Source organism: Dermacentor silvarum, chromosome 1 (genome assembly GCF_013339745.2).
Source record: "Dermacentor silvarum isolate Dsil-2018 chromosome 1, BIME_Dsil_1.4, whole genome shotgun sequence".
Classification (NCBI taxonomy): domain Eukaryota; kingdom Metazoa; phylum Arthropoda; class Arachnida; order Ixodida; family Ixodidae; genus Dermacentor; species Dermacentor silvarum.
The window spans coordinates 141722295-141749463 of record NC_051154.1 but is presented as its reverse complement, the minus strand read 5'-3'; the positions used below and the strand labels follow the sequence as shown (position 1 = coordinate 141749463).

The 27169-nt window shown below is 45.7% G+C and overlaps 1 protein-coding gene across 1 annotated transcript in view; it reads left to right on the top strand.

Annotated features, from left to right (window-relative positions):
• LOC119436155 (uncharacterized) overlaps positions 1–27169 on the top strand; it is a 251254-nt gene that overhangs the window by 200378 nt on the left and 23707 nt on the right. Inside the window, exons 6-7 of the mRNA XM_037702919.2 lie at positions 23502–23713; positions 25285–25611. Of these exons, the coding sequence (XP_037558847.1) occupies positions 23502–23713; positions 25285–25611 (539 nt within the window). The remainder of the gene's footprint in view (positions 1–23501; positions 23714–25284; positions 25612–27169) is intronic.

Here is a 27169-nt window from a genome sequence, read left to right as displayed (position 1 = left end):
TTTGTGGTCTCCCTACTTTTCTGCCACCAAACCTCCAACCGCCTCTTACTAATTTCTACAGCTGACATGTTTACTTTGCCCATGCTATCCCTGAACCCAAGGACTTCAAAGAGCTCAGAGGAGCCTAGACTTGCAGCTGGGTAGATTTCTTCACATTCCAATAAAACGTATTCCACCGTTTCTCTAGCCTTACCACAGCAAGCACACGCGGCTTCGTCCTTGGTGTACTTCGCTTTATAACTCCGCGTTCTAAGGCATCCTGATCTTGCTTCGAAAAGTAAGGAGCTTCCCTTTGAGTTTTCATAAATTGTTTCTTTCCTGATTTCCTTTTTTCCTTTAAGGTAGTTAGTCATAGCAGGTTTCTTTTCCATTGCCGCCACCCATAACCTTGTTTCAGCCTCTCTCATTTTGCGTTTGACGTTCTTTGTTGCCGTGTTGCTGGCCATACCGGTCACAGCGCCGCTCCAGCGCCGCATCGTGGGCTCTCTGGGAGACCGAGCTCCAGCACCGCATCGTGGGCTCTCTGGACAGCCCAAGATTGCCGTGACTGGTCAGAGCTCCGAAGAGCAGATCTCCACTCCTCTGCAGTGCATCGATGCGGGCCCCTCTGTAACGAGGGGCGTCCCCAGAGCATGTAATCTAAAGTACTACGTTGTCCACAGCTAGGCCAGTCTGGGCTAAAGCAGTCTGGATTGATGCAGTGAAATACATTCAGATTGGGATATGATCCCGTCTGAAGCATGCGTAGTGTGACAGCTTGAGGTCTGGTTAGTGTGCCGTGTGGGGGAGGGTATAGTCTCCTAACAAGGTAGTAGTGTTTGGTAACCTCGTTAAATGTGGAGAGAGTGTCACGCAACTCGACGAGCTTAGAATTGACGGAGCCTCGACTCGCAGTGGCGTCAGCGACGACGGTTAGTTTGCGCGCTTGGACGTGTGCGACGTCATTGAGGTTAGGGAGGGAGTCGAGTTGGTGCTCCAGATGTGCCGGGAACCACGGGATTGTGTGTGACTAGTTGACTTTGCCTTTGAGAATTAGATGTGCTTCCTCGGCGATGGTACCAGAGGCAAATGCCCGGACCGCCGCCTTCGAGTCAGTGAATATTTCAGCTTTCTCATTGTCGAGAAGTGCCAGAGCGATCGCAGCCTGCTCTGCCCTAGACGGGGTGGTGTCTCTGATGGAGGCCGCACAAGTGACGTGTCCGTCGTGATTAACTACCATTGCGACGTAGTCCAATGTGTGCCCGTACTGGGCCGCGTAAACGAAAATGACCGCGTGAGGCGAGGCTTTTATCCTCCGGAGCAATGCCGCAGCCCTAGCTTTGCGCCTTCTCGCATTCTGTTGTGGATGCACGTTTTTGGGGAAAGGCGCAACCATAATGTTGTCCCTTAGGTACTTGACATTTCAAATGTACGTTCCATCGCTACAGTGGAGCCAATTCCTAAGACCGCGAGAATCTCCCTCCCCGCAGGGGTGCTAGAGTCGTGATACTTGAGCCGTTTCCTGAGCTTCGACGATTTCGTTGAGTGTATTATGTACACCTAGTTGAAGAAGGCGGTCTGTGCTGGCGTTTATTGTTACTCCTATCACTTTTTTGATGCTTTTACGGATGAGCGTGTTCAGCTTGTGCCTTTCAGACGCGTACCACTTGTGCATTGCAGCCACGTAAATGATGTGACTCATGAGTAATGCGTGGAATAGCAGTAGGAGATTGTCCTCCTTTACAGCTCCTCTTGTTGGAGATTCTATTGTTTAATCCAATCATGCACTCCGTCTTGGTCGTGATTTTCCTGAGCGTCGGGATGTTACCTTCGATAGACTCGATGAACATTCCCAGCACCTTTAGGGTGCTGACCCTAGGAATGCTGACCCCGCTTTTGGTGTGTAGTTCTATGTTGACTTCGTCCAGGGACTTCCAACCCCTGGGTTTAGGACCTTTGCGGACCGGTCTGTAGAGAAGTAGCTCAGACTTGGTTGTGGAGCATCGTAGGCCTGTGCCCTCGAGGAAGGTTTCAGTATGGTCGACTGCTTCTTGTAGGCTCGATTCCACTTCCCCTTCGCTGACGCCGGTGCACCAGATGGTGATGTCATCGGCGTATATCGTGTGGTGAACTCTTTCGATTCCCGACAGGGATACCGACAGTTGCCTGAGGCTTAGGTTGAACAACAAGGGCGATAGCACTGCCCCCTGAGGCGTGTCTTTGGGTCCGAGTGAGTACCCTTCTGATTTGTGGTCTCCAAGCTTTAACGTGGCTTTGCGGTTCTCCAGGAATGATCTAACGCAACCGCGAAAGGCTTGTCCCAAGTTAAGATCCGAGGTGGACTCCAGAATATGTCGGTGTGATATGTTGTCGAAGGCCTTCTCTAGGTCAAGCCCGAGAATGTCCCGCACGTCTCTTGTATCTTGGTCTACGATTTGAGTCTTGATTAGTTTCATTGCATCTTGTGTCGAGAGGCCTGGTCTGAAGCCCACCATGTTGTAGGGCAGGAGACCGCTCCGTTCGACGTGCTTAGTAATGCGATTGTGAATTACGTGTTCCGCTACCTTTCCTACGCAGGATGTGAGGAAAATCGGTCTGAGATTGGACAGGTTTGGAGGTTTGCCGGGCTTCGGAATGAGGATTACCAGAGCCTCTTTCCAACCACGTGGGACTCCACCTGTCTGCCAGGCCTTGTTGATTTCTTCTGTAAGCCACGCTATGGAGTCGTCGTCAAGGTTTCTAAGAGCCTTATTGATGATTTGATCGGGCCCCGGCGCGGACCTGGCATTGAGACAGTGTAGGGCCTCCCTGCATGACCTCGTAGGCTTTGAAGGGGGCGTCCTACTCTGGGCACGAACCGCCCCTATACGTTGCGTAGTCGTCCGGGTTGGCCAAGCCCAGTGGGAGATACCGAAAGGCGAGGTTATCCAGGACTTTCGACACGTCTTCTTGGCGAGTGGTCTCATGTACGATTCTCTCCAGTACTTTGCTTTGGTTGGATCTAGCATTGGTTGCGTTGGGCAGGTGCTTCGGGAGATTCCACTTGGCGCCCACTCTCATTTGTCCGTCAAGCGAATTGCATATTTCATCCCATTGCTTAGTAACGGACAGTGCTCCTCAATGGCTCTGTTAAGCTCTGTGATCTTTTTTCTAAGCCGCCGATTGAGCCTTTGGCCTTTCCACCTGCTCAGTATCGATGTTTTTGCTTCGAGTAGGTGTGCCAGCCGACTATCCATCCTTTTGACTTCGAGGTCGGTCTGTATCTTCCTAGTCGCGCTTTAATATCTGCCCTGATCTGTTCGGTCCATTGATCCAGGTTAACTATCGTGCCGTGTTGCTCTTGCTGGGAGCGCGTTTTCCGGATTTTTCTAAAGGCTTCCCAGTCAGTAACCAAAAGTTCACTTAGTATTTTGTATCCCACCTCTAGCGTTGTGACCAGAATGTTATGATAACTTCGTAGATTCTCGTTGAGATTGGTCCAGAAGGCCGATTTGAAGCCCCTGACGAAGCACAAGTCGGTAGTAGTGTAGCGCGTACAGGAGTTCCGGGTTCTTGTGGGGAACACCGGATCTGTGAGAAGGAGGAAGTTGTGGTTGGTTGTGACCTGCCACAAGTCTACCCCTTTGAGACGGGACTGGGGATAGCCCCACGCTTGGTGCGGGGCGTTGCAGTCCCCTGCCACCAGTAACGGACACGCCTTGACCCGGCTCACTGCCTTGTTGATGATGTTGGTAAATCTCTGTTTATGATCGCTGGGCGAGCTGTATATGTTGAGGATGAAGATGTTGTCTTTGAGGTACTTCCCAGGAATAATTTTAATGAGCAAATGCTCGACCTTGTTGGAGTACAGCCAATGTCGTGTACGGTAAAAATGAGTTGATTGGCTACCGGGGTACTGATTCCTCGTTTTCCTACCTCCGGACATGTGTGTGTTGTGTAGCCGGGTATCGACACCGTGTTTATGAGGGTTTCTTGTAGTATAATGACGAGTGGCTTTTTATTTACTGTGGACCGAATGAACTATTTTAGGACATTCTTTTTTGGTGGGAAGCCTCTACAGTTCCATTGCCATATTTCCATATTATTTTTGTGTACGGCCATGTTGTGTGTTAGTGTTAGCACCTGTACGGTGTCCTTGCATAATGCACAAGTTCGAGACTGCCGTCTCTAGCTTGTCACACCTGGCCACTAGGGTATGTATTGCTTCTACAACCTTGTCTAATACAGCCTCAAGCTTGTCTGAACGACTGTTGGTTGCATTTTCGAATTTGTCAAATTGGCTGGAGAGGGTGCTTTTCGGCTGCCCGCCCGCCAGAGATAGTGCTCTCTTTTTGGTTTGACTAGTATCCACTGGCTCTGCTACTGGACATTCTACTGTAACCACCGGTTCTGCTACTTGAACTCCTATGGGATCCTCGACCACAGGGGTAGGTGGCTGCGCAGAGTGACTGGTGCACTCCTTTCCCGTCTTCCAATCGTCTTTTTTGAGTGCGGCTACTTCAGATCGGAGCTGGTCAAGAGCCTGCTTTAGTGATGTGTTTTCCTTTTCTAGTTCTGTGATTCCATTATGCTCTGGTGATGGACCCCCCCGTTACCTTTTTCGGTGGGGGTGGCGGTGAGTTCCTGACTCGGTCGGCAGCAGCAGTGGCAGTCCCGGCTAACGACACAACGAAACTATAAATTCATGACTTGGACTTCTCCATAGAAGTAATGGGTGCTAATTAAAACAGAGAATAGGGCGCCTTTTTTTTACATTGGAGCTGCAACACTTCTGAAACAATATTCGCAAACAATTTGTCTGAAAACGTATTTCTGGGTGCCGCAACGTTTGCCCAGATTTCCTGTTGTTCTAGACGGGTGTTTAAGTTGAAGTTGAAGTTTGTTTCTTTCTTTGTTAAAGAAAGAGGAACAAGAGCTAAAGGCCATGTGGCCTGACAGAGGCTCTTGCTCCTAAGCGCGTTCGGCAAACATATTCAAAACAAATACAACTACGCATCGGCGTATGTGTCGCATATAGCTTGTCCGTATTATTATCTGTGTCTGAATTCTGATATTGAAGTCATCGGGTATGCTTTAGCGCCCCTGGGAAAATGAACCGCCACGGCGGCGCAATGGCTATGACGTTGCGCTGCTAAGCACGAGGTCGCGGGTTCAATTCCTGGCAGTGGCAGGTGCATTTCGGCGAGGGCGAAATGCGAAAACGCTCGCTTACTTAGATTTAGGTGCGCGTAAAGGACCACCCGGGGGTAAAAGTTGTTCTACAGCCCTCCAATACGACGTGCCTCATAATTCCAGTGTTAAACCAGATGAATGAATCAATCAATCACTGGGAAAAGTATGAAAAAAAAAAAAAAAAAACTTCAATTTCCTCCTGCATATCCCGCTTTGCTGCACGAATGACCACCGACAGGAGAAACGCTCTTTGCAAGAGCAGAACAACGAACATTTTTGTTTTCTTTTCTTTTTTTAACGTGACAGCGTTAAGGGCCCCGCGTGTCGCAGAAAATCCGGGGTCGGCGTCGGCGTACCGTGAGCAAAAATTCCCGTATATATTTAGGTATACAGGGTGTTTCACTTAACTTGGGCCAAGCGGCAAAAATATGCAAATGCTACGTAGCTGGACAGAACCAAGGTAATGTTGTTTCCCTTCACTTGAAGATACTCAGATTTTTTTTGCCTTCCGCCTAATCAGATAATTATTCTCAATTAACTAACTTTTCTTAATTATTATAATTAGATGAAAAGTGTCAGTGGGAAAATTGTAGAGCAACATGAAAAACTCCCCATACAGCTTTCTGTTGCTCAATGAGTGCTACATAAAAGGGTTTTTCCGAACGTGAAAGACGCCCGCGAATACACGCAAAATTGCCGCGCGACTGGCCGCTCGAGGCACTTTGCGTGTATTCGCGGGCATCTTTCACGCTCGGAAAAAAATTGCCGTGGTTGAACGCGGTTAAACCAAGTTTGTCGAGTGATAGCACGGTTTTGTTTGCTTTAGGAAAGGACCCAGATGCAGCTCGGCACCGTCAGCAACTACGCATCTACAATTGCACCACAAGACAACTCACAGGCGCTGCTCGGCGCGGCAGCAGCAGCGAGCGAATTGACCGTCATGCTGCGCCTAAGCGTCGAAAGCATAGTGCATACGAAGCTACCAGCACTCGGTGCACTTTGTACACATGGCAGATCGCTTTCAAGACATGGGCGCCTACGCGGCGTGCGCAGCAGCCGCCGCGGTAGTGGCAGCCTAAGTCACAGTTTGACCTTGGCTGAGCTTGAAGGTCAGATTTACGGAACCAGGCGCTTTCTGAGTTTGTACCTGGAGTAGTAGAGCTATTTCTCTAAAACACTTTTATGTAGCCCCTCATTCAGCAACAGAAAACTGTATCGGGAGCTTTTCATGTTGCTCTACATTTTTGTCATTGACACTTTCCATCTAATTGAAGTAATTGAGAATTTGAATAATTAAGACTATTTATCTAATTAGGTGCAACGCAAAAATAATCCGAGTATCTCCAAGCGACGGCAAACAACATTATCTTGGTTCTGTCCAGCTACATAGCATTTGCATATTTTTAATGTTTGACCCAAGTTAAGTAAAATATGTATATGCCACGCCTTACTATATGACCTGCGGTATATGCGGTTTGCCAAATCCTGACTGGGACCTTACCACTGTCGTTGAAAAGAAAAGTGTACAATCATTGCATTCTACCGGTGCTAACATATAGGGCAGAAACTTGGAGGTTAACAAAGAAGCTCGAGAACAAGTTAAGGACCCCACAAAGAGCAATAGAACGAAAAATGTTAGGCCTAACGTTAAGAGACAGGAAGAGGACGGTGTGGATCAGACAGCAAACGGGGATAGCCGATATTCCAGTTGCCATTAAGAGGGAAAATGGAGCTGCGCAGGACATGGATAACCGGTGGATAACCGGTGGAGCATTAAAGTTACAGAATGGGTACCAAGAGAAGGGAAGCACAGTTGAGGACGGCAGAAGACTAGGTGGGGTGATGAAGTTAGGAAATTTGCAGGCGCAAGTTGGAACCAGTTAGCGCAAGGCAGGGGTAATTGTAGATCGCAGGGAGAGACGTTCGTCCTGCAGTATACATAAATATAGGCTGATGATTATGATGATATGCGGGTTATATTGCCACACCATTCTATCACTAAAGTTGGTCATATCGTGTCTTACATTACTGACAATGTTATTCCTCGGAATTTTGAAAATGGCAGCCCACAAACAAATGCCATGAAAGAAAACACCGACAGCGCGCATGCCTTTTATGTTAAATTGTGAGGGAACCATCGAGCACCTATTGTGTACCTGTCCTCGCTATGACGTACAACGCCTCTCTCAGGACAACTTTAAACCAACTGGACTCCAGATCGTTCTCTGAGTCAAAGATACTCGGACTGTGGCTACACTCCGTCACTGCCACAAAAAGTGATTCGGGCACTAGTACACAACTTGAAGTGCACCGGTGTAAGAGACCGTTTATATATAGTATCCCTGTACATCATCCCACGTGTACTCAGTACTCACTCTCTTCCTCTTTTCGTCTTTCTACTCCCCTTCCCCTTACACCCAGTGTAGGGTAGCAAACCGGACGCTTGTCTGGTTGACCTCCCGGCCTTTCATCTTCTTGCTCTCTCTCTCTCTCTTCTCAGACTGAAATATTAAATATGCGAAACAATAACAGAAACCTAAAAATAATGCAATTTGTGCACTACCTCCCGGGTTGGCCCACGCAAGAGGTCGCGTTTCTACCAGAACACTCTTCGTGCATAGCGTTCGCCGCGAGCATTTCCCGGTAAACATTACGGTTACATAAGCTGCAGTTGCCTGGAAGCGTGAGAAGCAGTCAGAGATCTTTGAATGTTATCGCGTTCTACTCTTAAAAGCGAAGCTTCAGCCTCCTACAATTTTTTATGTCTTGTTCTGAATGTGTATTGGCTGACTTTCGAGTATGCGACGGCTCTGCAGCGCACACTTATAGCGAAATTCGTTTCCGAACTGCTGTTTTGCAGATGGGGGCACTTTCTTTTGATTAGTAGACTGATATGAGTTTTTATTCAGGGAATGAGTAACTCTGTGCTTATTTATTTCCCCTTTGGTTACTTCCCACCAAAGTGGAACTGTAAACGGCTCTTTGGACACTACTGGGGCATTGAACAGAGCGCTTTACTAAACTGTAAATTTCAAATGTTCATTGTACTGTTTCAGCACTTGAAACGAGCAGAAATACTAATGTAGGCAAGCGTGAACTTGTCAGAAAAATATCGAAGGTCTGATGGAAGGAGTGATGTTGTGTCTGAGTGAAAAAATTATTTAGATCCGCAATTATTTAGCTTTCGCTAACATTAGGCGGCGCATCTTCTGCTCAATTCAGAACTTAACAGGAAAAATGTAATTTTAATCATATGCTTGTTTAAAGCGGCAGACACGTGGGTTTTCTTCGATTTCTTGAAGTAAAGATATGTTCTTGGTAATATTGGACACGACGCCTGCTGAAGCGTGAAGCTACGATTCGTGAAATTTAAAATTACCATTCGTAGATACTAGTTTTTTTTTCCAACTCTTCCTTTTTTTATTTTTCTATGAAGCTTTCCTCCCCATTTTGTTTGATATGTTTCAGCGCTTTTTGGAAACGCCTTAGCAGGGAGTATTCGCGCCTGGCGAGGTGTGTAAAAGTCCATCGCCGCCCATAAAAGTGGTTTTGTAACGATACCTGCCTGGCGAGACATTGTGCTAAATGAACCATTAGGCGCTACGTTACAGTTGAAAGAATGAAAATAATTTACAGTTAAAAGTGCGCCGTCTCACTGCAATTAGGTTAGCCAGACAGAAGGAGGTAATTGTAAGTTGTGGCACCGATCGTTTAGTCAGCTCGTTAAATGCACTAACTTGTAGACATTTTAAGCTCGGACCTTGGGACTGAGGTCGTAAACGAGGTGTAATTATATATTACTCGTCACGTTGCCGTTAATCATGCCCCAAGTTATCGCAAAGTAAGCTCAGGGACCCGGAGGCGACGCCGGTCCTGTATCACAAGAGTTCTGTTTTCGCGATTTGGAGTGGAAAGCAAGTTGACTTTCGAATCTGGCTGCAGCAATAAATAAATAAATAAATAAATAAATAAATAAATAAATAAATAAATAAATAAATAAATAAATAAATAAATAAATAAATAAATAAATAAATAAATAAATAAATAAATAAACGAAAATGGCCGCCTGAATGTGGTTCTTGTTTCATTTCTTCTTTTTTCTCTCTTCATTTTTTTTTCAAGGGGTAGGTGGGGGGGGGGGGGGGGGCGATCAGTTTTTTGTCTTTGCAAGCTTACTGCGAGAAGATTAGCTGGTTTAAGGCAACGAGAAATGGAGCGTTCGTTCGGGAAGCCGAGGTGACCTTTTGGTTTAGCTTGCCTGCGGCCAAGGTTAAGCTGCAATCAGCTTCGGCCCGCTGCTACACGAAACCGCAAGCGTGTCATTAGCACGCCGCCCCCTCACATCACAACCAGGGCGTGTCTCGCGGCTTCGCCCACTCGGTTTTGAAATAGGGTCGATTGGATGGCGCAACTGAGCATGATTACACCGGACCACGTGCTCATGCTAGACTTGAAAGCAATAGTAAAAAAAGGGAAAAAAAGTATATAGTCATATCATAAGAAGCCAACAAACAATGATACCAAGGACAGAATAGGAAAAATTACCTGCAGTTCTTAATTGATGAAAAGAAATGATAAATAAACTGAGATTAAAGTGGATGAAATAACAACTGCCCGCAGATGGGATACGAACCCACGTCTTACAGCAGTACGTGTGCGATGCTCTTGCCAATTGAGCTACCGCAGCACGATTTTCGCATGCACTTTCTGGGGTATTTATGTTTATCTACTAGAACTATGTTTATATATATATATATATATATATATATATATATATACAGGGTGTTTCAGCGAACACTTTCAAAATTTATTTAAGGTTGCCTGTGGCAGATAGCCCAATTCTAGTTCATGAGCTGGTCTACTCGAAGCGGCGGACATTACTTGCACAAGAAATTGAATTGCATAATCGAATGATTAACAAAAAATAAATAATTAAGTTTTTAACTAATTACCTGATGGCCTCTATTGCAATTTACAAATTGTAGCCATGGAGTTCGCAAGGCGGATCCACTTGAAATTAATTCTCAGGTTGACACCAGTTTCGAGATATTATTTCCCGAACTTTGCGGAAAATTGCATTGGCGTTCCAGTTAAGTTTGTGCTTCAATGCAGAAAAAGACGTTTTGTTTAAAACTAACTGGAACGCCAATGCATTTCTCCGCAAAGTTCGGGAATTAATATCTCGAAACTGGTGCCATCCCAAGCATTCGTTCCAAGTGGATCCGCCTTGTTAACTCCATGGCTACAATTTTTAAATTGCAATATGGGCCATCAGGTAATTTGTTAAAAACTTAATTAGTGAATTTTTGTTCATCATTCGATTATGCATTTCAATTTCTTGCGCAAGTAATGTCCGCCTTTTCGAGTAGACCAGCTCAATGACTAGAATTGGGCTATCTGCCACAGGCAACCTTTAAGAATTTTTGAAAGTGTTCGCTGAAACACCCTGTATATATATATCAAGGCTTGCACAATGCCTGTAACGAACGTAACCTGTTCCTTGTGGTTCGCATCTGCTTAACACTGACACGTGCCCTGGTCAACAGCCACCGAACTGATAACATTAATCAATATATTTTGGAAAGGAGATAATTTCGTGTTGCCGGTATTTTTGGTCACTATAGTGCGCTGTGTCCTCTTTGTCATCTAGTAGTTCAGCAGTGAAGCCACGGCTTATTTATGTAACATTGGTTTTCGGAGCGTGCGTCAAGTATGAAACAGCGTTCTGTTTTGAGGTTCCGATCGTGTACATTGTGGACACGTGAGTTCCCGGATTACGTCGTGGTACCCACGAATGACATCTAGAGCCCCTGGAACTGAAAGCTGGAATTTCAAACCTCTTCCAGCGCAGCAGGTCAGCTAGGCGCTCTTCGCACGCGCACCACAGCTCGGACTCCCATCGCGTGAATTTATCAATTTTAAATTTTAAATACCAATTTAAAGGAAAGGTTTGCACATTTAGATGAAGACGGCTACTCCTCATCACCCAGCAAAGAGGAACGGTAATTGAAGCAAGCTTAAGAAAAAAAACGCCGAAGAGTTTAGTGCGTAGATTACATAAGTGCACAAGCAGAGGTTTCTGCAGGCGCTATTGATGCAAATAACTTTGGCGGTTTGATTGCGAATTATGGTGTCTGTGGTCCTTTCATACCTTTGAATCATGTTCGCTGGGGGCTGAGAAATCTTAGTGTACGCTTCCGGAGCTTGGGGACAGAAGAATATAGCAACCGAAGTCTGGTGTAAATTAGTTTTCTTAATTTGCAGCCATATCGCACCATTTTACGTACAAGACAAATTTTGCTCGAAATTTACAATGATCAAAACCGTGAAAACTGTCATATGATTAGTACAAGTATGCAAATAAGTAGTGAACATAATTCTGCGTTGCGCTTGGCAGGTTCTTGAGAAGCAATGGAATAAACTATTAATAAGCTGTGAAACGTCCTATCTTCAAGACTTCGTAACACCTTTTTTTTTCCCCCACAGTACTTTTGTTCAGAAGAAATGGTGTCTTAATAGAGTTTACAACTCTTTTATGAAGTATGCAAAAGTTAAGATATTGCAAATTCTTCTGAAGAAAGCGCTCGATCGCCAGGTGCGTATATTATATTTAAGGTATCCTGTTTTCTTCTTCTACCACGTTTTATTCCCTCAAACTCTTTCCCCAGCACAGGGTAGCCAGCCGGTACTCGCTAACCTCCCTGTCTTTCCTTCCCTTTTTTTCTTTCTCTCTAAAGCTGTACCTAATCTGAGTGAGTTCTAATTCCTCTTTCCATTCCGATAGAGCTACTTGACAGAGTCGAAGCTTGATCCACCAGGAGAAAGTCTTCCAGATGTTTCTTTTCCCTTCTTTTTTTCAAGATTTTTTAGATAAATCGGATCAGGCTACTTTTTTGTTTAATAAACATAATTAGACGACTGGGTACTCCTATAGACGGTTAATAATAGGAAGTCGGCTTATTATCAGAAATTCACAGTGGGCAAAATAAAATACATTGAGGCTGAAGCTACGCATCCGTTGACAGGTAAAATCAGGTATATTAAATGACGCATACTAGACTTTCGTACCCGTTCTTGCGCTTTCGCTGAAAATTGGTGACGACATCAGTACGACGAAACACTGCTGCATCTAATAGCATCAAGAAAGCGCCGACAGCAGCGCGGTCTGGTGCCTAGCGCATATGTTGTGCGGTGGCTGTCGGTGCCTTCATAACGGAGCCACAAGAGCAGTTCTCTCCACACTCGGCCTCATATTCGACGCCACAATTTCACGCGCGTGCGTTATTCGCCGAGGCGTTTTTCCAGCGGCGTTCGAGGTGAGGTGCAATGGCTGCGGCAGCAATTTCAGCGCTCGCATTCGCGCGAAAGACGCCGCTCAGGCCCCGGTTTTTATTCATGCACAGAAGCTGACTGTTTTGCCTAGAGAAAATGAAATTCCTATTTTTACGTGGAGCCATTTTGCGTCAAATGCTTAGGCACATATGGACGTTGCTTACACAGCCATAGCGTAATAATTAAATTTTTCTAAATTAAAATCGTTCCCGAAACGGCATTTTTTTTTTTCTTGCGCCGTAGACTCACCGGATGGCTTCACTTGTCTCACTTATCCTGTATCACGGACCTTGATTGGCAAGCATTTTTTTTTTATTCTTTTGACCGCGTCTAGAAAGTTCCATATTCACAAGAAAAAGACAGTAAATACACGGAATCCGTCGCTCTCTTACCTTGTTTGTGTTTTTAGCGATGATACAGGAAAAAGTATTGTAGAGAACGTCGTCTAATTAATGTAATACCGTGGGGTATTTACTTCTGGGCAGCCAGCTTTCGTTTCTGATTTACCTCTTGGCCTTTCCCTATTAACTCACTTTCTTGTTTTCGCTTGCTTTGATCGCGATGTTCGTGAAATTACCAGGCAAAAAAGACGAATAATGGCATTATATATGCTAGAAGTTGTGTTTTGTTGTGTTTCTAGCTGAGTAATATTTTAATTAACGAGTTCTTTTCAGTTCCCTGTGCAAGAAGCACTATTAATTAAAGCAAGCAGTTGTTAAGGGAGGCCGCATCGGCAATTACATCGAATTTAGTGCACACGAGTAGCTTCGGTTGTTTTTATTAGTATACATTCTTTACTCAACACCCTGCGTTTGTTTTGGTAGCCTGAGTGCTGTCGTCATTTACAGCTCTTATTTAGCCGATGGCGGGGATGACCAAAGTTAAGGAAGAAAGACAGAAAACAAGAAAGAAGTATAAAACTGTCTATCGTGTCTTTCACGCTCAGCGCTTCGTTTCCAAGACAGCCAGCTGGCGCCCTTTATTTGAAAAGCTCTTCAAAGTTCCGCTCATCCCCAGTAATGGAGAATGGGGTTATAGGGCATTTGCGAGGTGCTTGAGCGCGTATTCTTTGTTTACCGCGCCCATAGGACCTACCTCAAGTGCTCCTCAGAAGCCTTCAGCGGCTATAACCTTCTCTTCGTCAGCGTGCGCCACCGTTTTGTTTGCGTTCGCTCTTCACGTGAAGCATTGGTAAACAAATTTGGCTCTCCGCGGTGGCATGCGATTCGTTGTGCGGGATCGTGCTTATTTGTGCTCTTCTTGAGGGTAGTTGCGTCTGCCTATCGTGAAGTTCTGCGTTGAGTTTGTTCTGTTCTGATTTCCACGTCTGATTGAGCTTTTAACGCAAGACATAACGCAGGCCCTGTTAAGCCTGCCTTTCTGTTTCTTTCTTACCTTCGCAACTAACGTGGCGCGGCTTGGTATTGATGACAAGATCTGCCCTTAGTACTCATTTATATACGCACCATCTGGGAGCTCGAAGAACTTTGAGCTCCAGAGCCATCTATGAAAGGAAGCGGAGTGGCATTTTTGCATTCGCTGCACATACGGCTCGGCTTTGTCTTTTTGCACAAGCTTCTAACAAAAAGAGCGTTGAGCGCCTGGGAAGAAAGAGAGAGCGGATGTTTGATAATAATTGGAGAGATTGGCCTACACAGCTACAGAACTGGCATGCTTTGCTAGCTAACAACGCTTCCTCTTAAACTTAAAACATCCCTTTCTCGTAAAGAACTCGATTCAATAGCCTCTCTTGCTCCCACTAACCAAACAATTCAAAAACGCGCTTCGGCGGGCTGTTTTAAACTATAATTTGAGCACTAATTCATGCTTTGCAAAAACGAACATGACACACTAAGCAACCAGTGGATTCGAAAGTGCATTCCTGGTCCTGGTCTCGTTTTTTTTTTCCGTCTTTTTTCCGTCTGCGCAGGTGCGTTCAAAGGCTTAGCTATTTATAAAAAAAACAAGTAGCGTCATACTAAATTTCAGTGCAGGTCAATATAGCGGACAAGGTTTAACTATGCATTTCCTAAAAGGAGGGAAAGGAAGGTAGCCGAGGTGAAGCCTGTGAAACAGCTCTGACTCATGCATGTCAGTTGGTGCATATGGCGTGTTCATCTGAGGCAGCGTTTTCTTGCACGCATCCAACATGTGGAAGGTGTGAGCAACAATGGTGGGAACTGGGGCGACTGCTACTAAAAATATTCTCTTGCATTAGTTACACGTTGGTATACAGCAAATCCTTAAACCTGTAATAGGATGTCCGTGGATAATTTTAAATGCGTAAGCATTTCTATGCCTACCCAATGAGAAAACCTGTCCGTCCGTCACGTAAGACGAATGCAATGATTCCTACCCCCGTAAAGCTGAGGCTCCAAGCGCTCAGCAAAGTGAAGCGAACAGTGCATGCCTTCATTGACATACAACACACAGAACAACATACGTTTCAATAATGAACAAGCTCAAAACAAGCATCCGAACCATTAATAAAGCATTACATATCAGCAGTTTTAGTGGTTGCGCAGCAGCTTCGCTGGACGTCCACTTTCGCAGGCTCAAAACGACCGACAAGGGTTGATAAGGGTTGGATCAAGTCCGATAAGGGTGATAACGACCGATAATGGTTGTTAAGGGTCGGATGTAGTCCAATAAGATTGATAACGACTGATAAAGCTTGATAAGTGCTTGTCGGATCAAGTTTGATAAGATTGATAATGACACAGCGCTGCGTGGAAATGAACAAGTGGCACAATGCTTACGCATATTTGGACAACTCCAGTGGAGTTTCTGCGTGAATATTTTTATCAAGTCAACGGAATAGCTGTCAATGCATTTTTAATCTACTATTGGGTATGTTCATTTACCTGCCAGAACTTCGTGTCGCAATTCTGCGTAATAAAAAAGCCCATTAAAAAGCCTAAGATAAAACGAAAGAAAAAACTGCAATGCCCAGATTTGCAATGGATTAGTGAATAGAGAAAAGCCATCGTACAACATGCCAGGAGCTGTCTAATGTAGGTGACTGATTGCTTGCTGAAGTGATTTATTAGATGCTATTGAACACACACACATTAACACACATGAACACATGAACATGCACACCATTGTTATCAGATTACAGTTACCAATTAGAGCCCCACAAACGTAACTCAGCAATTAAAAAAACGGAATCATTACTTTAACGGTCACTTTGCACCTTACGTTTATTACCATTGCACAAATACATTAAATATAATGAGCGCCACTGGCTCTTTCAATGCGTCCTCTGCAGCCCTTCACACGTTGTTTATCTTCCCTAAGCATTGTGTTTCAAAATTTTCCTCGGTAATCCTCCCTCGTTTTCTTGCGGAAACATTTGCAGTGACACTGAAAACTCGCTGGATGTGCGTGCAGGAGAGAAGGACTGTGTCGTAACCTACGAACACAATGCTCACAAGATAAGATCTGCTGATACGCCAGTATGGTTATATACGATGGGGCGTATCAATTCTCAGAAATGTACTGCATGCGAAGAGACACGAAACCTTGAACACTATCGGTGGTCTTTCCCAAAATAGCGAGATGAAAAGGATGCTCTGTTTGAAAACATGCAAACGAAGTGCCTTCCGCATGCGTGCCTGCCACGCCTAGTGTTCCCAGAAGGGTCAGTATATAGCCTGCAAAGAAGCTTGAAGTCTTCTCTTGCATTCATAAAAGAGACTCGTTTAATGGAATGGACATGTGACGATATACCGCAGTAATGTTCTAAGACACGCTGAGGCGGAGCAATTGCCAGCCTTGAATGCCAGGCTAAATGTGCTTCGTTCTACATCACCATCATCATAACCACAATATTGTGGCGACTCAATGCCTTAATGTTCGGGTCTGGGTTCTCTAAGAAGCACAGCGCTTCGATGTTGCTGGGGCTAGGGGAAGGCGCTCCCGACAGAGCCAGTGAAAAACTGAAATATCATCCATAAGTTATTTCTTGGCATCAACGTGCGAAGAGGCTGTTGCTCTCGAGCCATATAAGCGCCGTTTCAATTTGTCAGCCAACATCTGGTTGACCACCTACTGGCGCCCTTCAGTTGTTAGCCATTGAGACTTAAACGACTAATTGTAGCGGACGACCCCCCGCGGTGGCTTAGCGGCTATGCCGTTGCGCTGCTAAGCACGAGGTCGCGGGATCGAATCCCGGCCGTGGCGGCCGCATTTCGATGGGGGCGAAATGCAGAAACGCCCGTGCCCCGTGCATTGGTGCACGTTAAAGAACCCCAGGGGGCCAGAATTAAACCGGAGTCTCTCCGCTATGCCGTGCCTCCTGATCAAATCGTGGTTTTGGCATATAAAACCCCAGAATTTAATTTTAATAAATATTGCCAGCAAACCTTTACATTTCTTGAAAAGGTTGCCAAATCTGTAAGGTAATTTAATATAAAGCTTGATAGCAGTCAGCCCTAAATATACTGTTCGTGGGTTGCAATCGCAAAAATATGCTCATATGAGTCACGTATTTATCAAGCAGATAAAAACATAAGCGTTTAACGGCCAAAAACTTCTGTCTATATCAGAGAAGTCACAGACTGCAGTAAGTGAAGAATAATTTGGCAAAAGCTCTTACCGCCTGTTACGGCCGCTTAAAAGCGCTTTCAGGAAAGACCGAGAGAGAGAGAGAGAGAGAGAGAAATTATATAGGATAAAAGCTGAGCAGTCGACTTCTAAGAGAGTTGTGCAAACCTGCAAGCCTGACATGTTCATTTGATCGACGCATAGCTGCAGGACGCTGATTGTGGGAAGTAACCCATGTACATGTTTTCATCCTTTTGAACACTGCATACGAGTATATGTCGTTCCTGCCAAATGTATGTGCTCAGAGCTGAAAGCTTTACCTTGTTACATGTAATTGGTTACAGAAAAATGTAATTGAATTACAAGGAGCGTTACGGGAAAAAGGAAAGTAATGGTTAAATTACAAATTACCTAGAAAAAACGTAATTCGTTACGTACAAGTATTATCACACACACGCGCACACACACGCAAGCACACACACACGCACACAAACGAAGATCATTTAGCATCGAGGCAATTGAATCATTAAGCAACGTAGCGGGTGCTGTGAGACACCTAATACGACGTGCACACAACTTTTCAGGCGAACAAATCAAGAAATTAAAGGAAACAATGGAATATACAGAATAAGTAGCAATCAGAAATATACGGAACCGTAGACTAAGTTACACAATGAACGCACAAATGATGAACATGTTCACGCCGTACAGACTATAACATACATATAAATGATAAAAGGGACAACCAAATGAACAAGTAAATGAAAACATGAATATTGAAAGGAGCAAAAATTAAAAAAATATATGTCAATTATCAGATACAATGCCACTGTCAATTAAGAAACGTATTAGAGCTTTCAGAGCATATAGATGGCGCCTGTGGATCATTCCACGGTCCAAGCATTTTTTTTCTACAGTGAAAGGTCTGTTATCAAGACCGTTAAATGTTGACCTCACAGCAGTCTTTGTACTGCTTGACAAGGGCAATTCGCAAGAACGTGTTCGATGTTCTCCCATTGGTGACCGCATTTGCAACAAACATTGTTATACAGATTATCCGATAAAGTTAGCTGCCTCTGTATGCAACTGTAGCCTCAATTCAGGCACTTAGATTAAATGTAAGTGACTGCTAGGGGCTTATTGGAATGGCAAGAAAGCGCCCTATTTACTCACTGTATTGCAGGTAGCTGTCTTTGTTATGTCGGCCACAGGACCCCTGGGAACCGGTAGAGAAGCAGTAAAGCACTATAATGTAAGGCAAGACTATTTTCGCATGAATCAATTAAAGAATATGTTGCCAATGAGCACATAAATTCATTAACAGATAAACTAGTGGAACAATTACTCAGCTGCACATGTTTTCTTTCAAACGGTCTCTACTGTAGGGCATTGTGGCCGAATGTCATAATGCAGTTCTCGAAATAACTGCGACGTAACCAGTAAGAGCACTGCGGGGGATGACATTTTATGACAAGGTGCTCAGTCATAGAACTTTAGTTTGATTCAACGAATTTGTTTTGTAAGTACTTTTGACGGGAAGGAAAGCAGATGCCACAGAAGTATGTGTTCTACTTAGATGCCTTTGCATAGACCGTCGGCAGCTACAATATATAGCTGCCACTAGAGGTTGCGTCTCCGGTTTTCCGGTATTCTGTAAACGGTAAAGAGTGCACGCTTTGCAGAAAAGCTGCACAACGTCGGTGACATACATAGCGAGCGGCCGCTGACACGTTTATACATCGGCGATTAGAGCACAAAGACCAAACCGGAGAAGATATATCGCTCGGGTAGCGCATCGTGTCAGACTGCGGGCGTCATCCCGTTGTCTCGAGTCGTAGAGTGGCATAGTACAAAGTCAGCAATGCCTGCGCCGTTGTATACAATGGCGTGACACGCGTTCTTGACACTGTGGCCGTTGCGCCGATTTTGTTCTTATGAAGGGTTCTTAGCACTGCCTTGCGACGAGGGCGAATATTTTATTGCAACACTTTGCGAAATAGGATCGAAACATGAAATGGGAAGATAGGAAGAAAAAAATGTAAGAAGAATGAAAGGAAAAGGGAAGGAAGGAAGATAAGTGAAGATTTTCAGCTGCAATGAGTCATAGGCACTAAGCCACCACTGCTGACATGGCGGATAACTGTAACCAGCAAGGAGTGCCAAGCGACATTTCGATGTGCGTTTACAAGAATTCGTTTCGAATGAGCAACGCATTCCCTCAACTTAAACTGGAATGCGAATAAAGAAAATAATGAATTATTTGAAACAGATTTGAGCGTAACTTAAGTGTTCGCTACGCACTGAGCTGCTAAAGGAGTTGCCGCATTGTCTAAAGTTAGCTTCTAAGCTCACTATCGGGCTTTTAAGGAAATGCAGGTTCACGGCGAAATGCGGATACACGTTATAGTTTCGTCTTACTTGTTTAATTTGATGTCGACCTTACACGTGAACGACTCACACGCGACAAGTGAATATTCTATGTCATGTATTCTATGTATTCTATGTCATTCTATTCCGATGGAATAGGACTTTCTCAATTTAAAACTAATTATTGCGACGCCCCAAATGTCCCGCTATTCCGACAACGAGAGAGAAAACTGTCCAGTCGACTTTGGGATATTGGCATGGCCAGGTGGACCTATAATGGGCTTAAATAACTAATGAATGACCGTCACAAGCGTCAGTAAGTGCAGTGCGCTTAAAACGTGCTTTGCACGAAGATGCTCAAAGCGTTAAAGAAAAAACTTAGGCTGCGTGCACGGAGACGCATCTAATTGAAGTTTCCTATTCATTTGAAGGTGCTTTGCAGACATTCAGGTACAGAAGACTACAATGCAAGGTTTTTCTCTAGAGTAGGCAAGTGACAGGAGCGATCACCAAGTCTGCTGCGGTGCTAGCAGGGGAATTGAATTCCTGGAATGTTTGGGAGACTTTATTCTCTCGTTCTCTAGGTCTCCACCACGCCATGAACACCAGGCGATGTTCAACGTAGGCCCCAGTGGCATCCTTGCATTTATTTAACTAATGTTGAGTTTCAGCCATTTTGTTACCGCATGCTTAAACGTTCAAGCGAAAGAAACAGTAGCCGTATTTGCGAAAGTTTTCGTTCATAAGTGCGTTTTGACACTGGCTGGCCGCCTTCGCTATTAACATATCCTGCATCAAGACTTGCTTGACATGTCTATTGTAACTATTCTAGCGCAAGATTTTTTTTTCCTTTTTCTGGGAGAACGGTCCCAGACTCGGTCGAAGAGAGTGGGCACTTGTGGGTCCACTTGCACTGTCGGTATCTTTTTATGGCGCTTCAACGTTTAAGTAAGTTCGCTTGTCTCGCTTATTAAGTCCAAATAAATGAAAAAATTGGCAACTCAAAAACAGGATATCTAAACAACAGTTTGAAAACGAACACTACAGAAATAAGAAGGAAACGAACAAACTTTTACGAAGAAGCAAACTGCGTACGCATAAACACCTGCAAATATTGAAAAGTATGGAAAGTGCGCAGCACTGCGCACGAAGGACAGATAACGCTATGCACGCCAGAGTGTCGGGAAAAAACGTAAAAAAAGAGGAAAAAAAAACGTTTTGTTCGTGTTCCAGGGTCTTCGCTTTCGTTCAGGCCCACTTCTGGTTCCCAGTATTTAGAGACTAACTACAACGGTTCACGAACAGGTTTACAAATTCGAACCAGTGCTCTGCAGTACATTTGATCGGCGAACGGTTGTCGCACGACGCGTTGCACACAGGCTTTCAAGTTTCTATCACGAAGAATGAGATGTGATGACATTGAAACGTGGGAGACAGGACGATGTTTTACGTGGTTGCAAGGATAAAAATTTTACGTTATGCGTAGCGACCGCAAGCGTATATATGATTCCTCTGATATCTGCAACTTGCATATCATATTGAACACATATACATACGAACGAGCCCAGCTAAGATAAAAGATAATTGCTGCTTAAAGGCGCTAAAATGACGCGTGATGGATGCTCGCGCGATATAGCTAATGGGAGTCTGTACATCTTGTGTGTGTATATGTGTGCGTGTAAGACAAAGGTTGTGAAAGAAGAGCACAGTTTCCGCACGCATTGTGCGCAGTTTCCTAGCGTCGTTAGCTCTTTGGCAGCTCAGGCAGTTAATTTTCTCTTTGCTTCATGTATTTCTGGTTGGCTATCTGGTGAGCTGTTTGCGGTGTCCGAAAAAAACAACACCCCTAAAGTTACCGTATTTTCTCGTACCTAACCCGCTCCTCTTAAGTTGCATCCTTTCAGCAGGGGATTGAAACGTATGCTGTTCTGTGTGTTGTAAAGGCGATTTCAATGAAAATATGCACTGTTCGGTTCACTTTGCTGAGCGATTATAGCCTCAGCCTTACAGGGGTATGAGCCATTGCTTACGGGGGAATATCTTATTGAGAATATCACGTGTTTTTTTTTTTTACCACTCGAAACTTTGCCAGTGGCAAAATTCACAAACCGGCCATGCAAATTCTAAACAAATATCTACCGCCTTGATCGCCAGATTCAAATCATCTGGGTCCCAGCACATTCCTCGCACCCAGGAAATGAGGCTGCCCACAATTATGCCCAAGGTTTCGTCAGCCGGGCGGTGGAAGGCCTCGACCTGGGTTCAGCGAGGGATCGCATGGTGACATTCCATGAAATTACTATGCACTACCGCGAAGGTAGACAAAAATACCCCCCTCCGCATAAATCACTGAATAAACTGCAACAGGTGACCTGGAGACAGTTGCAGACTAGCTCATTTGCCAACCCTTACAAGTATTCACTAATATATCCGGGCTGCTTCTCACCTAAATGCAAGAACTGCGACGCCTATAAAGCGGACTTGACACATATAATGAGCCACTGCCCCGGGCTCAAACCTAGGGCGGAACTCCAGCTTAATAACACTTCAGACTGGGAGGTAGCGGTGTCCAGCTCGGATCACGCGGTCCAGCTGCGGACCGTCAACTGGGCTTTGGAGGTCGCCGAAGGTCAAGGGCTAACGGCCACCTCACGCCGCCTAGCAGAAGAAACCCAGCAATTTAAATAGCTCTGCATCTGACGAAAATGAAGTTTTCCCTCCTCCTCCTACCACTCGACTAGACCACGCATTTCTGATCGTTGTATGCGTGATTCCAATGAATGTATGTACTGTTCGCTTCATTTTGCTGAGTGCTTGTAGCCTCTGTGTTGCGAGAGGGGTGAGCCATTGCATTTTTGCTTTTTTAGGAGGTATGAGCCATTGCTGATGATAATAATTTTTGTACCACTGGACCGGACTACGCGGTTTCTTCAAGGCCATCGGGGGTATGAGCCACTTAAGGATTTCGCCTTAAACAATTGATATGGGACATCGATAGACAGCAGCAGTGACTGAAGATGGTTGCGGTGAAGGTGAACTGTAGTATACTGTCTATCTTGCCGCGCAGCACTGTTCTTCACGTGCGATTTATTTTTTAAACGTTTTGAACTGCTTATTTGCTGTTATTATCTGCGAAAATGAAACTTATACGTGGAGCTGGTGAAGGTGTGTTCCACACGCCTCGTGACAGCAGTGCTTGATTTTTTAGGACAGCAACATTTACTCGCGGCAGCAATGCAGTGATTACGACAATTACTGCGCATCGCTCCTCTCGTTGGCTTGCCGTGTTCTATGTGTGAACGTACCACTTTTTCTCTGCATGTCTCCTCATGAGCGTGCTTAAGGATTTGCTAGTACCGCATTTAATTTTTTTCTTTCTTGTTTTTGAGTCTTTTTTTTTTCACTTGGTTTTTTAAACTTTAGTTACCCGAGTTAACGATAACATCATGAAGTGAGAACACAAACATTGATTTCTTGGAGATCTGCAAAAACCTTTCCCGCCACGGAACCCAGTAGGCACCGGCTGACTTGAGAATCCCACGAACGCCGTCGGCATATACTCAGCGCATCTCCCTCGACTTTCACGTGCAAACCGTGAAAAATAAAGGCATTTCTTCACTCTCGGGTTGCCCTAAATGTTTCAGTTGTTTTGCGTCTTGACCAATAATCGCTATAAAAGGTATACGTCGCAAACTTCCAAAAAACGCTGAGGATTTTCAAACGTATATTTGTTATGACTTAATTCTTGAGAAATGTGAGAGAAGCTTACCGCGTCGCTATGAATTCATTCATTCATTCATTCATTCATTCATTCATTCATTTCTCCATTTCATTTACTGATCAGCGTAAGACTTCCTTAGCAGCCCTGTTCATACCTTCAATAAAGAGGCGACAACTAAAAGCCTTTTACGCCTTGTTGAAGGCAGGTCCACTTTTCGGAACGCGGAAGCTGGGTCCATACTCTTTATGTTTTGCTGATACCATGCTAATTTTTAGTGCGTGTCACATAGGTTCGCGTCCGCAGCGCATGCCATAGTGTGGTGCGCTCGCAGTTTCGGTCGTTGCAACTGTGCTGGGGGCTGATCAGGAAAAGGGCAGCGCAGGCTTCGACCACCCGTGCCGTGTGCAGTACCGAGTGGTGCTGGGTGAGGGCGACCGGCGCGTCGACTCCGGCGTGCTGGACCAGATCTCGGACCTCTCGGGCCGCATTCGGGGCTTTTCTCTGGGCGCTGCTGGCCCCGCTGACCTGGTGCGTCGCGGCACACTCAGGCTCCAGCTGCACATGCTGTCCGCCAACGCCATATCGGAGGCCAAGGTGCGTCCGAGGAGCTTCTTGCGCCTGCTGCTCGTCTTGCGCGCTTCCTCCATCTCTAGGTTTTCACTTTCCACAGTGAAGTCGCAACGCGCCTGTTACATTTGAAAAGAGATATATTCGGAAGCTAGCTATGAGGCATATTATACTGGGTTAGCGCTTTGATCGACTGCTCCGCTTTGATAGGCCGATCGTAGAGCCGTGTAGGTTTTGCCTTTCTGATAGGGATTAGGCGAAAGAAGAAGGGGAACCGAGGAGCTCGAATTTGTTAATCATGGCCACATAAAGCCAACAGACAATGAAGCCAAGGAAAGCATCGGGGAAATTGAGTGTGGTGGAAATTGGAATGTAGAAAATAATCAAGAAAAGGGAAATGAAAGTGGACGAATAGATAACTTGAAAAGATATATAGCGTAGATATATCAGCGGAATATGATTACCCTCGCTACTAAACAGCACAGATGTCACGGGACGCCTATTTGCATTTTACTCGATCAATTTCTTTCATCTCGATTCATTCGACCGGCGCGCTAAAGCCTGATCACCAGAGTGGCAGTTTTGGCAAGTTTGTATTCTATAAGAACGACGTAAAACGCGAACTGGATACAGACATAAAAAGGCACACACACACACACACACACACACACACACACACACACACACACACACACACACACACGCACACGCACACGCACGCACACACGCGCACACACACACACACACACGGACGCGCGCACACACAGCACACACACACACACACACGGACGCGCGCGCACACACACACACGGACGCGCGCGCACGTACACGCACGCACGCGCATTCACACACAAACACACGCCTGTGGTGTGTGTGTGTATGTGCGCGCGCGTGTGTCTGTGTGCGTGCGTGCGTGCGTGTGTGTGTGTGTGTGTGTGTGTGTGTGTGTGTGTGTGTGTGTGTGTGTGTGTGTGTGTGTGTGTGTGTGTGTGTGTGTGTGTGTGTGTGTGTGTGTGTGTGTGTGTGTGTGTGTGTGTGTGTGTGCGTGTGTGTGTGTGTGTGTGTGTGTGTGTGTGTGTGTGTGTGTGTGTGTGTGTGTGTGTGTGTGTGTGTGTGTGTGTGTGTGTGTGTGTGTGTGTGTGTGTAGTTGGAGTGTCTTTAGTTTGTCCTTAAAGCCTCAGTACGGCGCATATCCGTATCTTCCCTACTAGCTGAGTTCATCTGTAAGAAATATACAACTGGGGGCAGACTAGGCCACAAACACGCTGCGCCAAAACGTCCAAAATATTAGTCGGTCACATATGATAGAACACAGTCGTTCTAGCATTGGACAAAGGAGCAGTAGCTCTGATATTAAGTTAACAAACACATTCAACGGGCTGCGGCAGGAAAGTCGTTGGACATCGTATATCAACGTGTGGCCATAGTGGTGTAAAGAAAATTCGGGATAATGTGTTCTCTATCTGTTTGGATCTTAATAGAACGAGCGCCAGTGCACGAGACAGTGGACAAAACAAGGCACAAACAAAGTGCCGTATTGCGCCCTCATGTCTCTTCCTATCGCTGTTTCCATAGAGGCGAGATTGTTGTTCGTGCAGGTGTCGGCGACTGCAAGCCCGCTGGCTGGTGTGGAGCCGTGCGTGCCCGCGACGGCCAACTGCTACGACCGGGACAAGCAGGCGTGGTGCGTCGAGGCTGACATGGAGGGCGAGCGCTTGCGATTGAAGCTGTACTACGCTGAGCTGCAGCACATCCCCGTGGGCCACCTGCGCTACGTGGCCTGGAACGCGTACCTGGTGCGCCGCCAGCCGGGCTCCGGGGCGCGCGAGAGCGTGCTCGCGCTGCGCGCTCCGCACTCCAGCTACTACGTGCACGACGGCATGGACGTCGCCGTGGTCATGGAAACCGACGTCTCCGTGCGGCAGGTGCCATCACTCATTCAAGTTCCTTTGGCTTCACGGTAACGCGCACGTAAAACTGTTGACGGTCTCCACTGCGTTTTGCAGCATAGCAAGTAGGTGCTTCCCCGGCAAGACACTTCTTATTATCTTTGAAAATGCGCTTTGGTCCCATGAGACGTAAGTGCAAATGCCGGACACTGCCTCAGTGCCAGTCTGTATATCAGCAGCCTTACCGACGCTCTCCCGCCCCCGTGACCGCGGATTGCATACATTTTCCGGGATCGGCCAACATTACTATACATTGTCTCCGGGATCGGTCAATTTTTATTAAACTACCTCAGGGATCCGCCCATTTTAGTATTACACTGTCTCCAGGATTGGCCCAGCTTGCTCGACGAGAAACCGACCAAGAAGCCACGCCCAACCTTGTGGGATCGAGGATCCAAAGAAAGCTTCGCTTAAAAAAAGATTATGATTTTAAAGGCGGATATTTGTTGCAGTGAGGATATTTTGGTACCTTTTGCTTTATTGCATAATTCCGCAGAAATCCGAGCCGCTCACCAGCCCGTCTCTTAGGCCAGTACGGATGCGCATTCAACAAGATTCGCCTCGCGGCCGCTTCGCCCTCTATAGACCAGCTATTTAAAGAAGTTCGAGAGGTAGCCATAGCGCACGTAAACAATACTCAATTAGAAGGAGTACGTCGGGGTGGATCCGTATAACCCCCTCGTCACGGGGCCACTAACAACGGCGGAACTAAAGAGATGTGTTTTGTGGGGTCTCACACATGTGCTCTTGGGACAAAGGAACGACAACGCAGTAGTGCAGGCAATCAAAAGGGCATTTATTGCACCTTTCATACACTAATACATACTAGCCGAATTACAACCAATTGAACATTCACACGGGCGCGCGACAAATCAAGGAAGTCCGACTCACCGCGACCCGATAGCGAGCGAATACGTTCGCCCCATGCTGTGACACCATCGCCTAGTCGTTCACGTGTACAGTCACGCGAACGGTGGCGCGCTCGAACGATCCGTGTTCGTCCATACCGGTGTCCCGCTCTAAGCCTCGCGCGACGGTCGCGCGAAGCGGGCCGGCGCACGCGCGAAGCCGGATTACAGGAGACGCGCGAGAGTCCCGCATCCCCACAGTTTCTGATATGTTACACAACAAGGCCGCAGGTGCGGACTCCATTACGGGAGCGCAACTTCGCAACTAGGAGTGTGCGAATATCAGAATTTTCGAATACGAATCGAATACTAACACATAGCTTCAAATATCGGATCGAATATTGAATAATGATATGCACATGCATTTATTAGCAAGTTGGGTTAATTTGTTATGTTGGAACATTGCAATTGCACTGTCAATGTAAAAAAAAACTAGACAAGTAAGCCGTTATACTAAAACATTATGTATTTGGCTCATGTTAACTTGGAAAGTTTAGTAATTCCCACTAGCTCTCATCGCCAGCCCGGGCCTTAATACTCGTATGCCGCATCAAATGCTCTTGAACTCGGGGCACTTGACTCCGTGCCACTCGTCACTCATCGCACTTGCTGTCAAGCAATAAGCT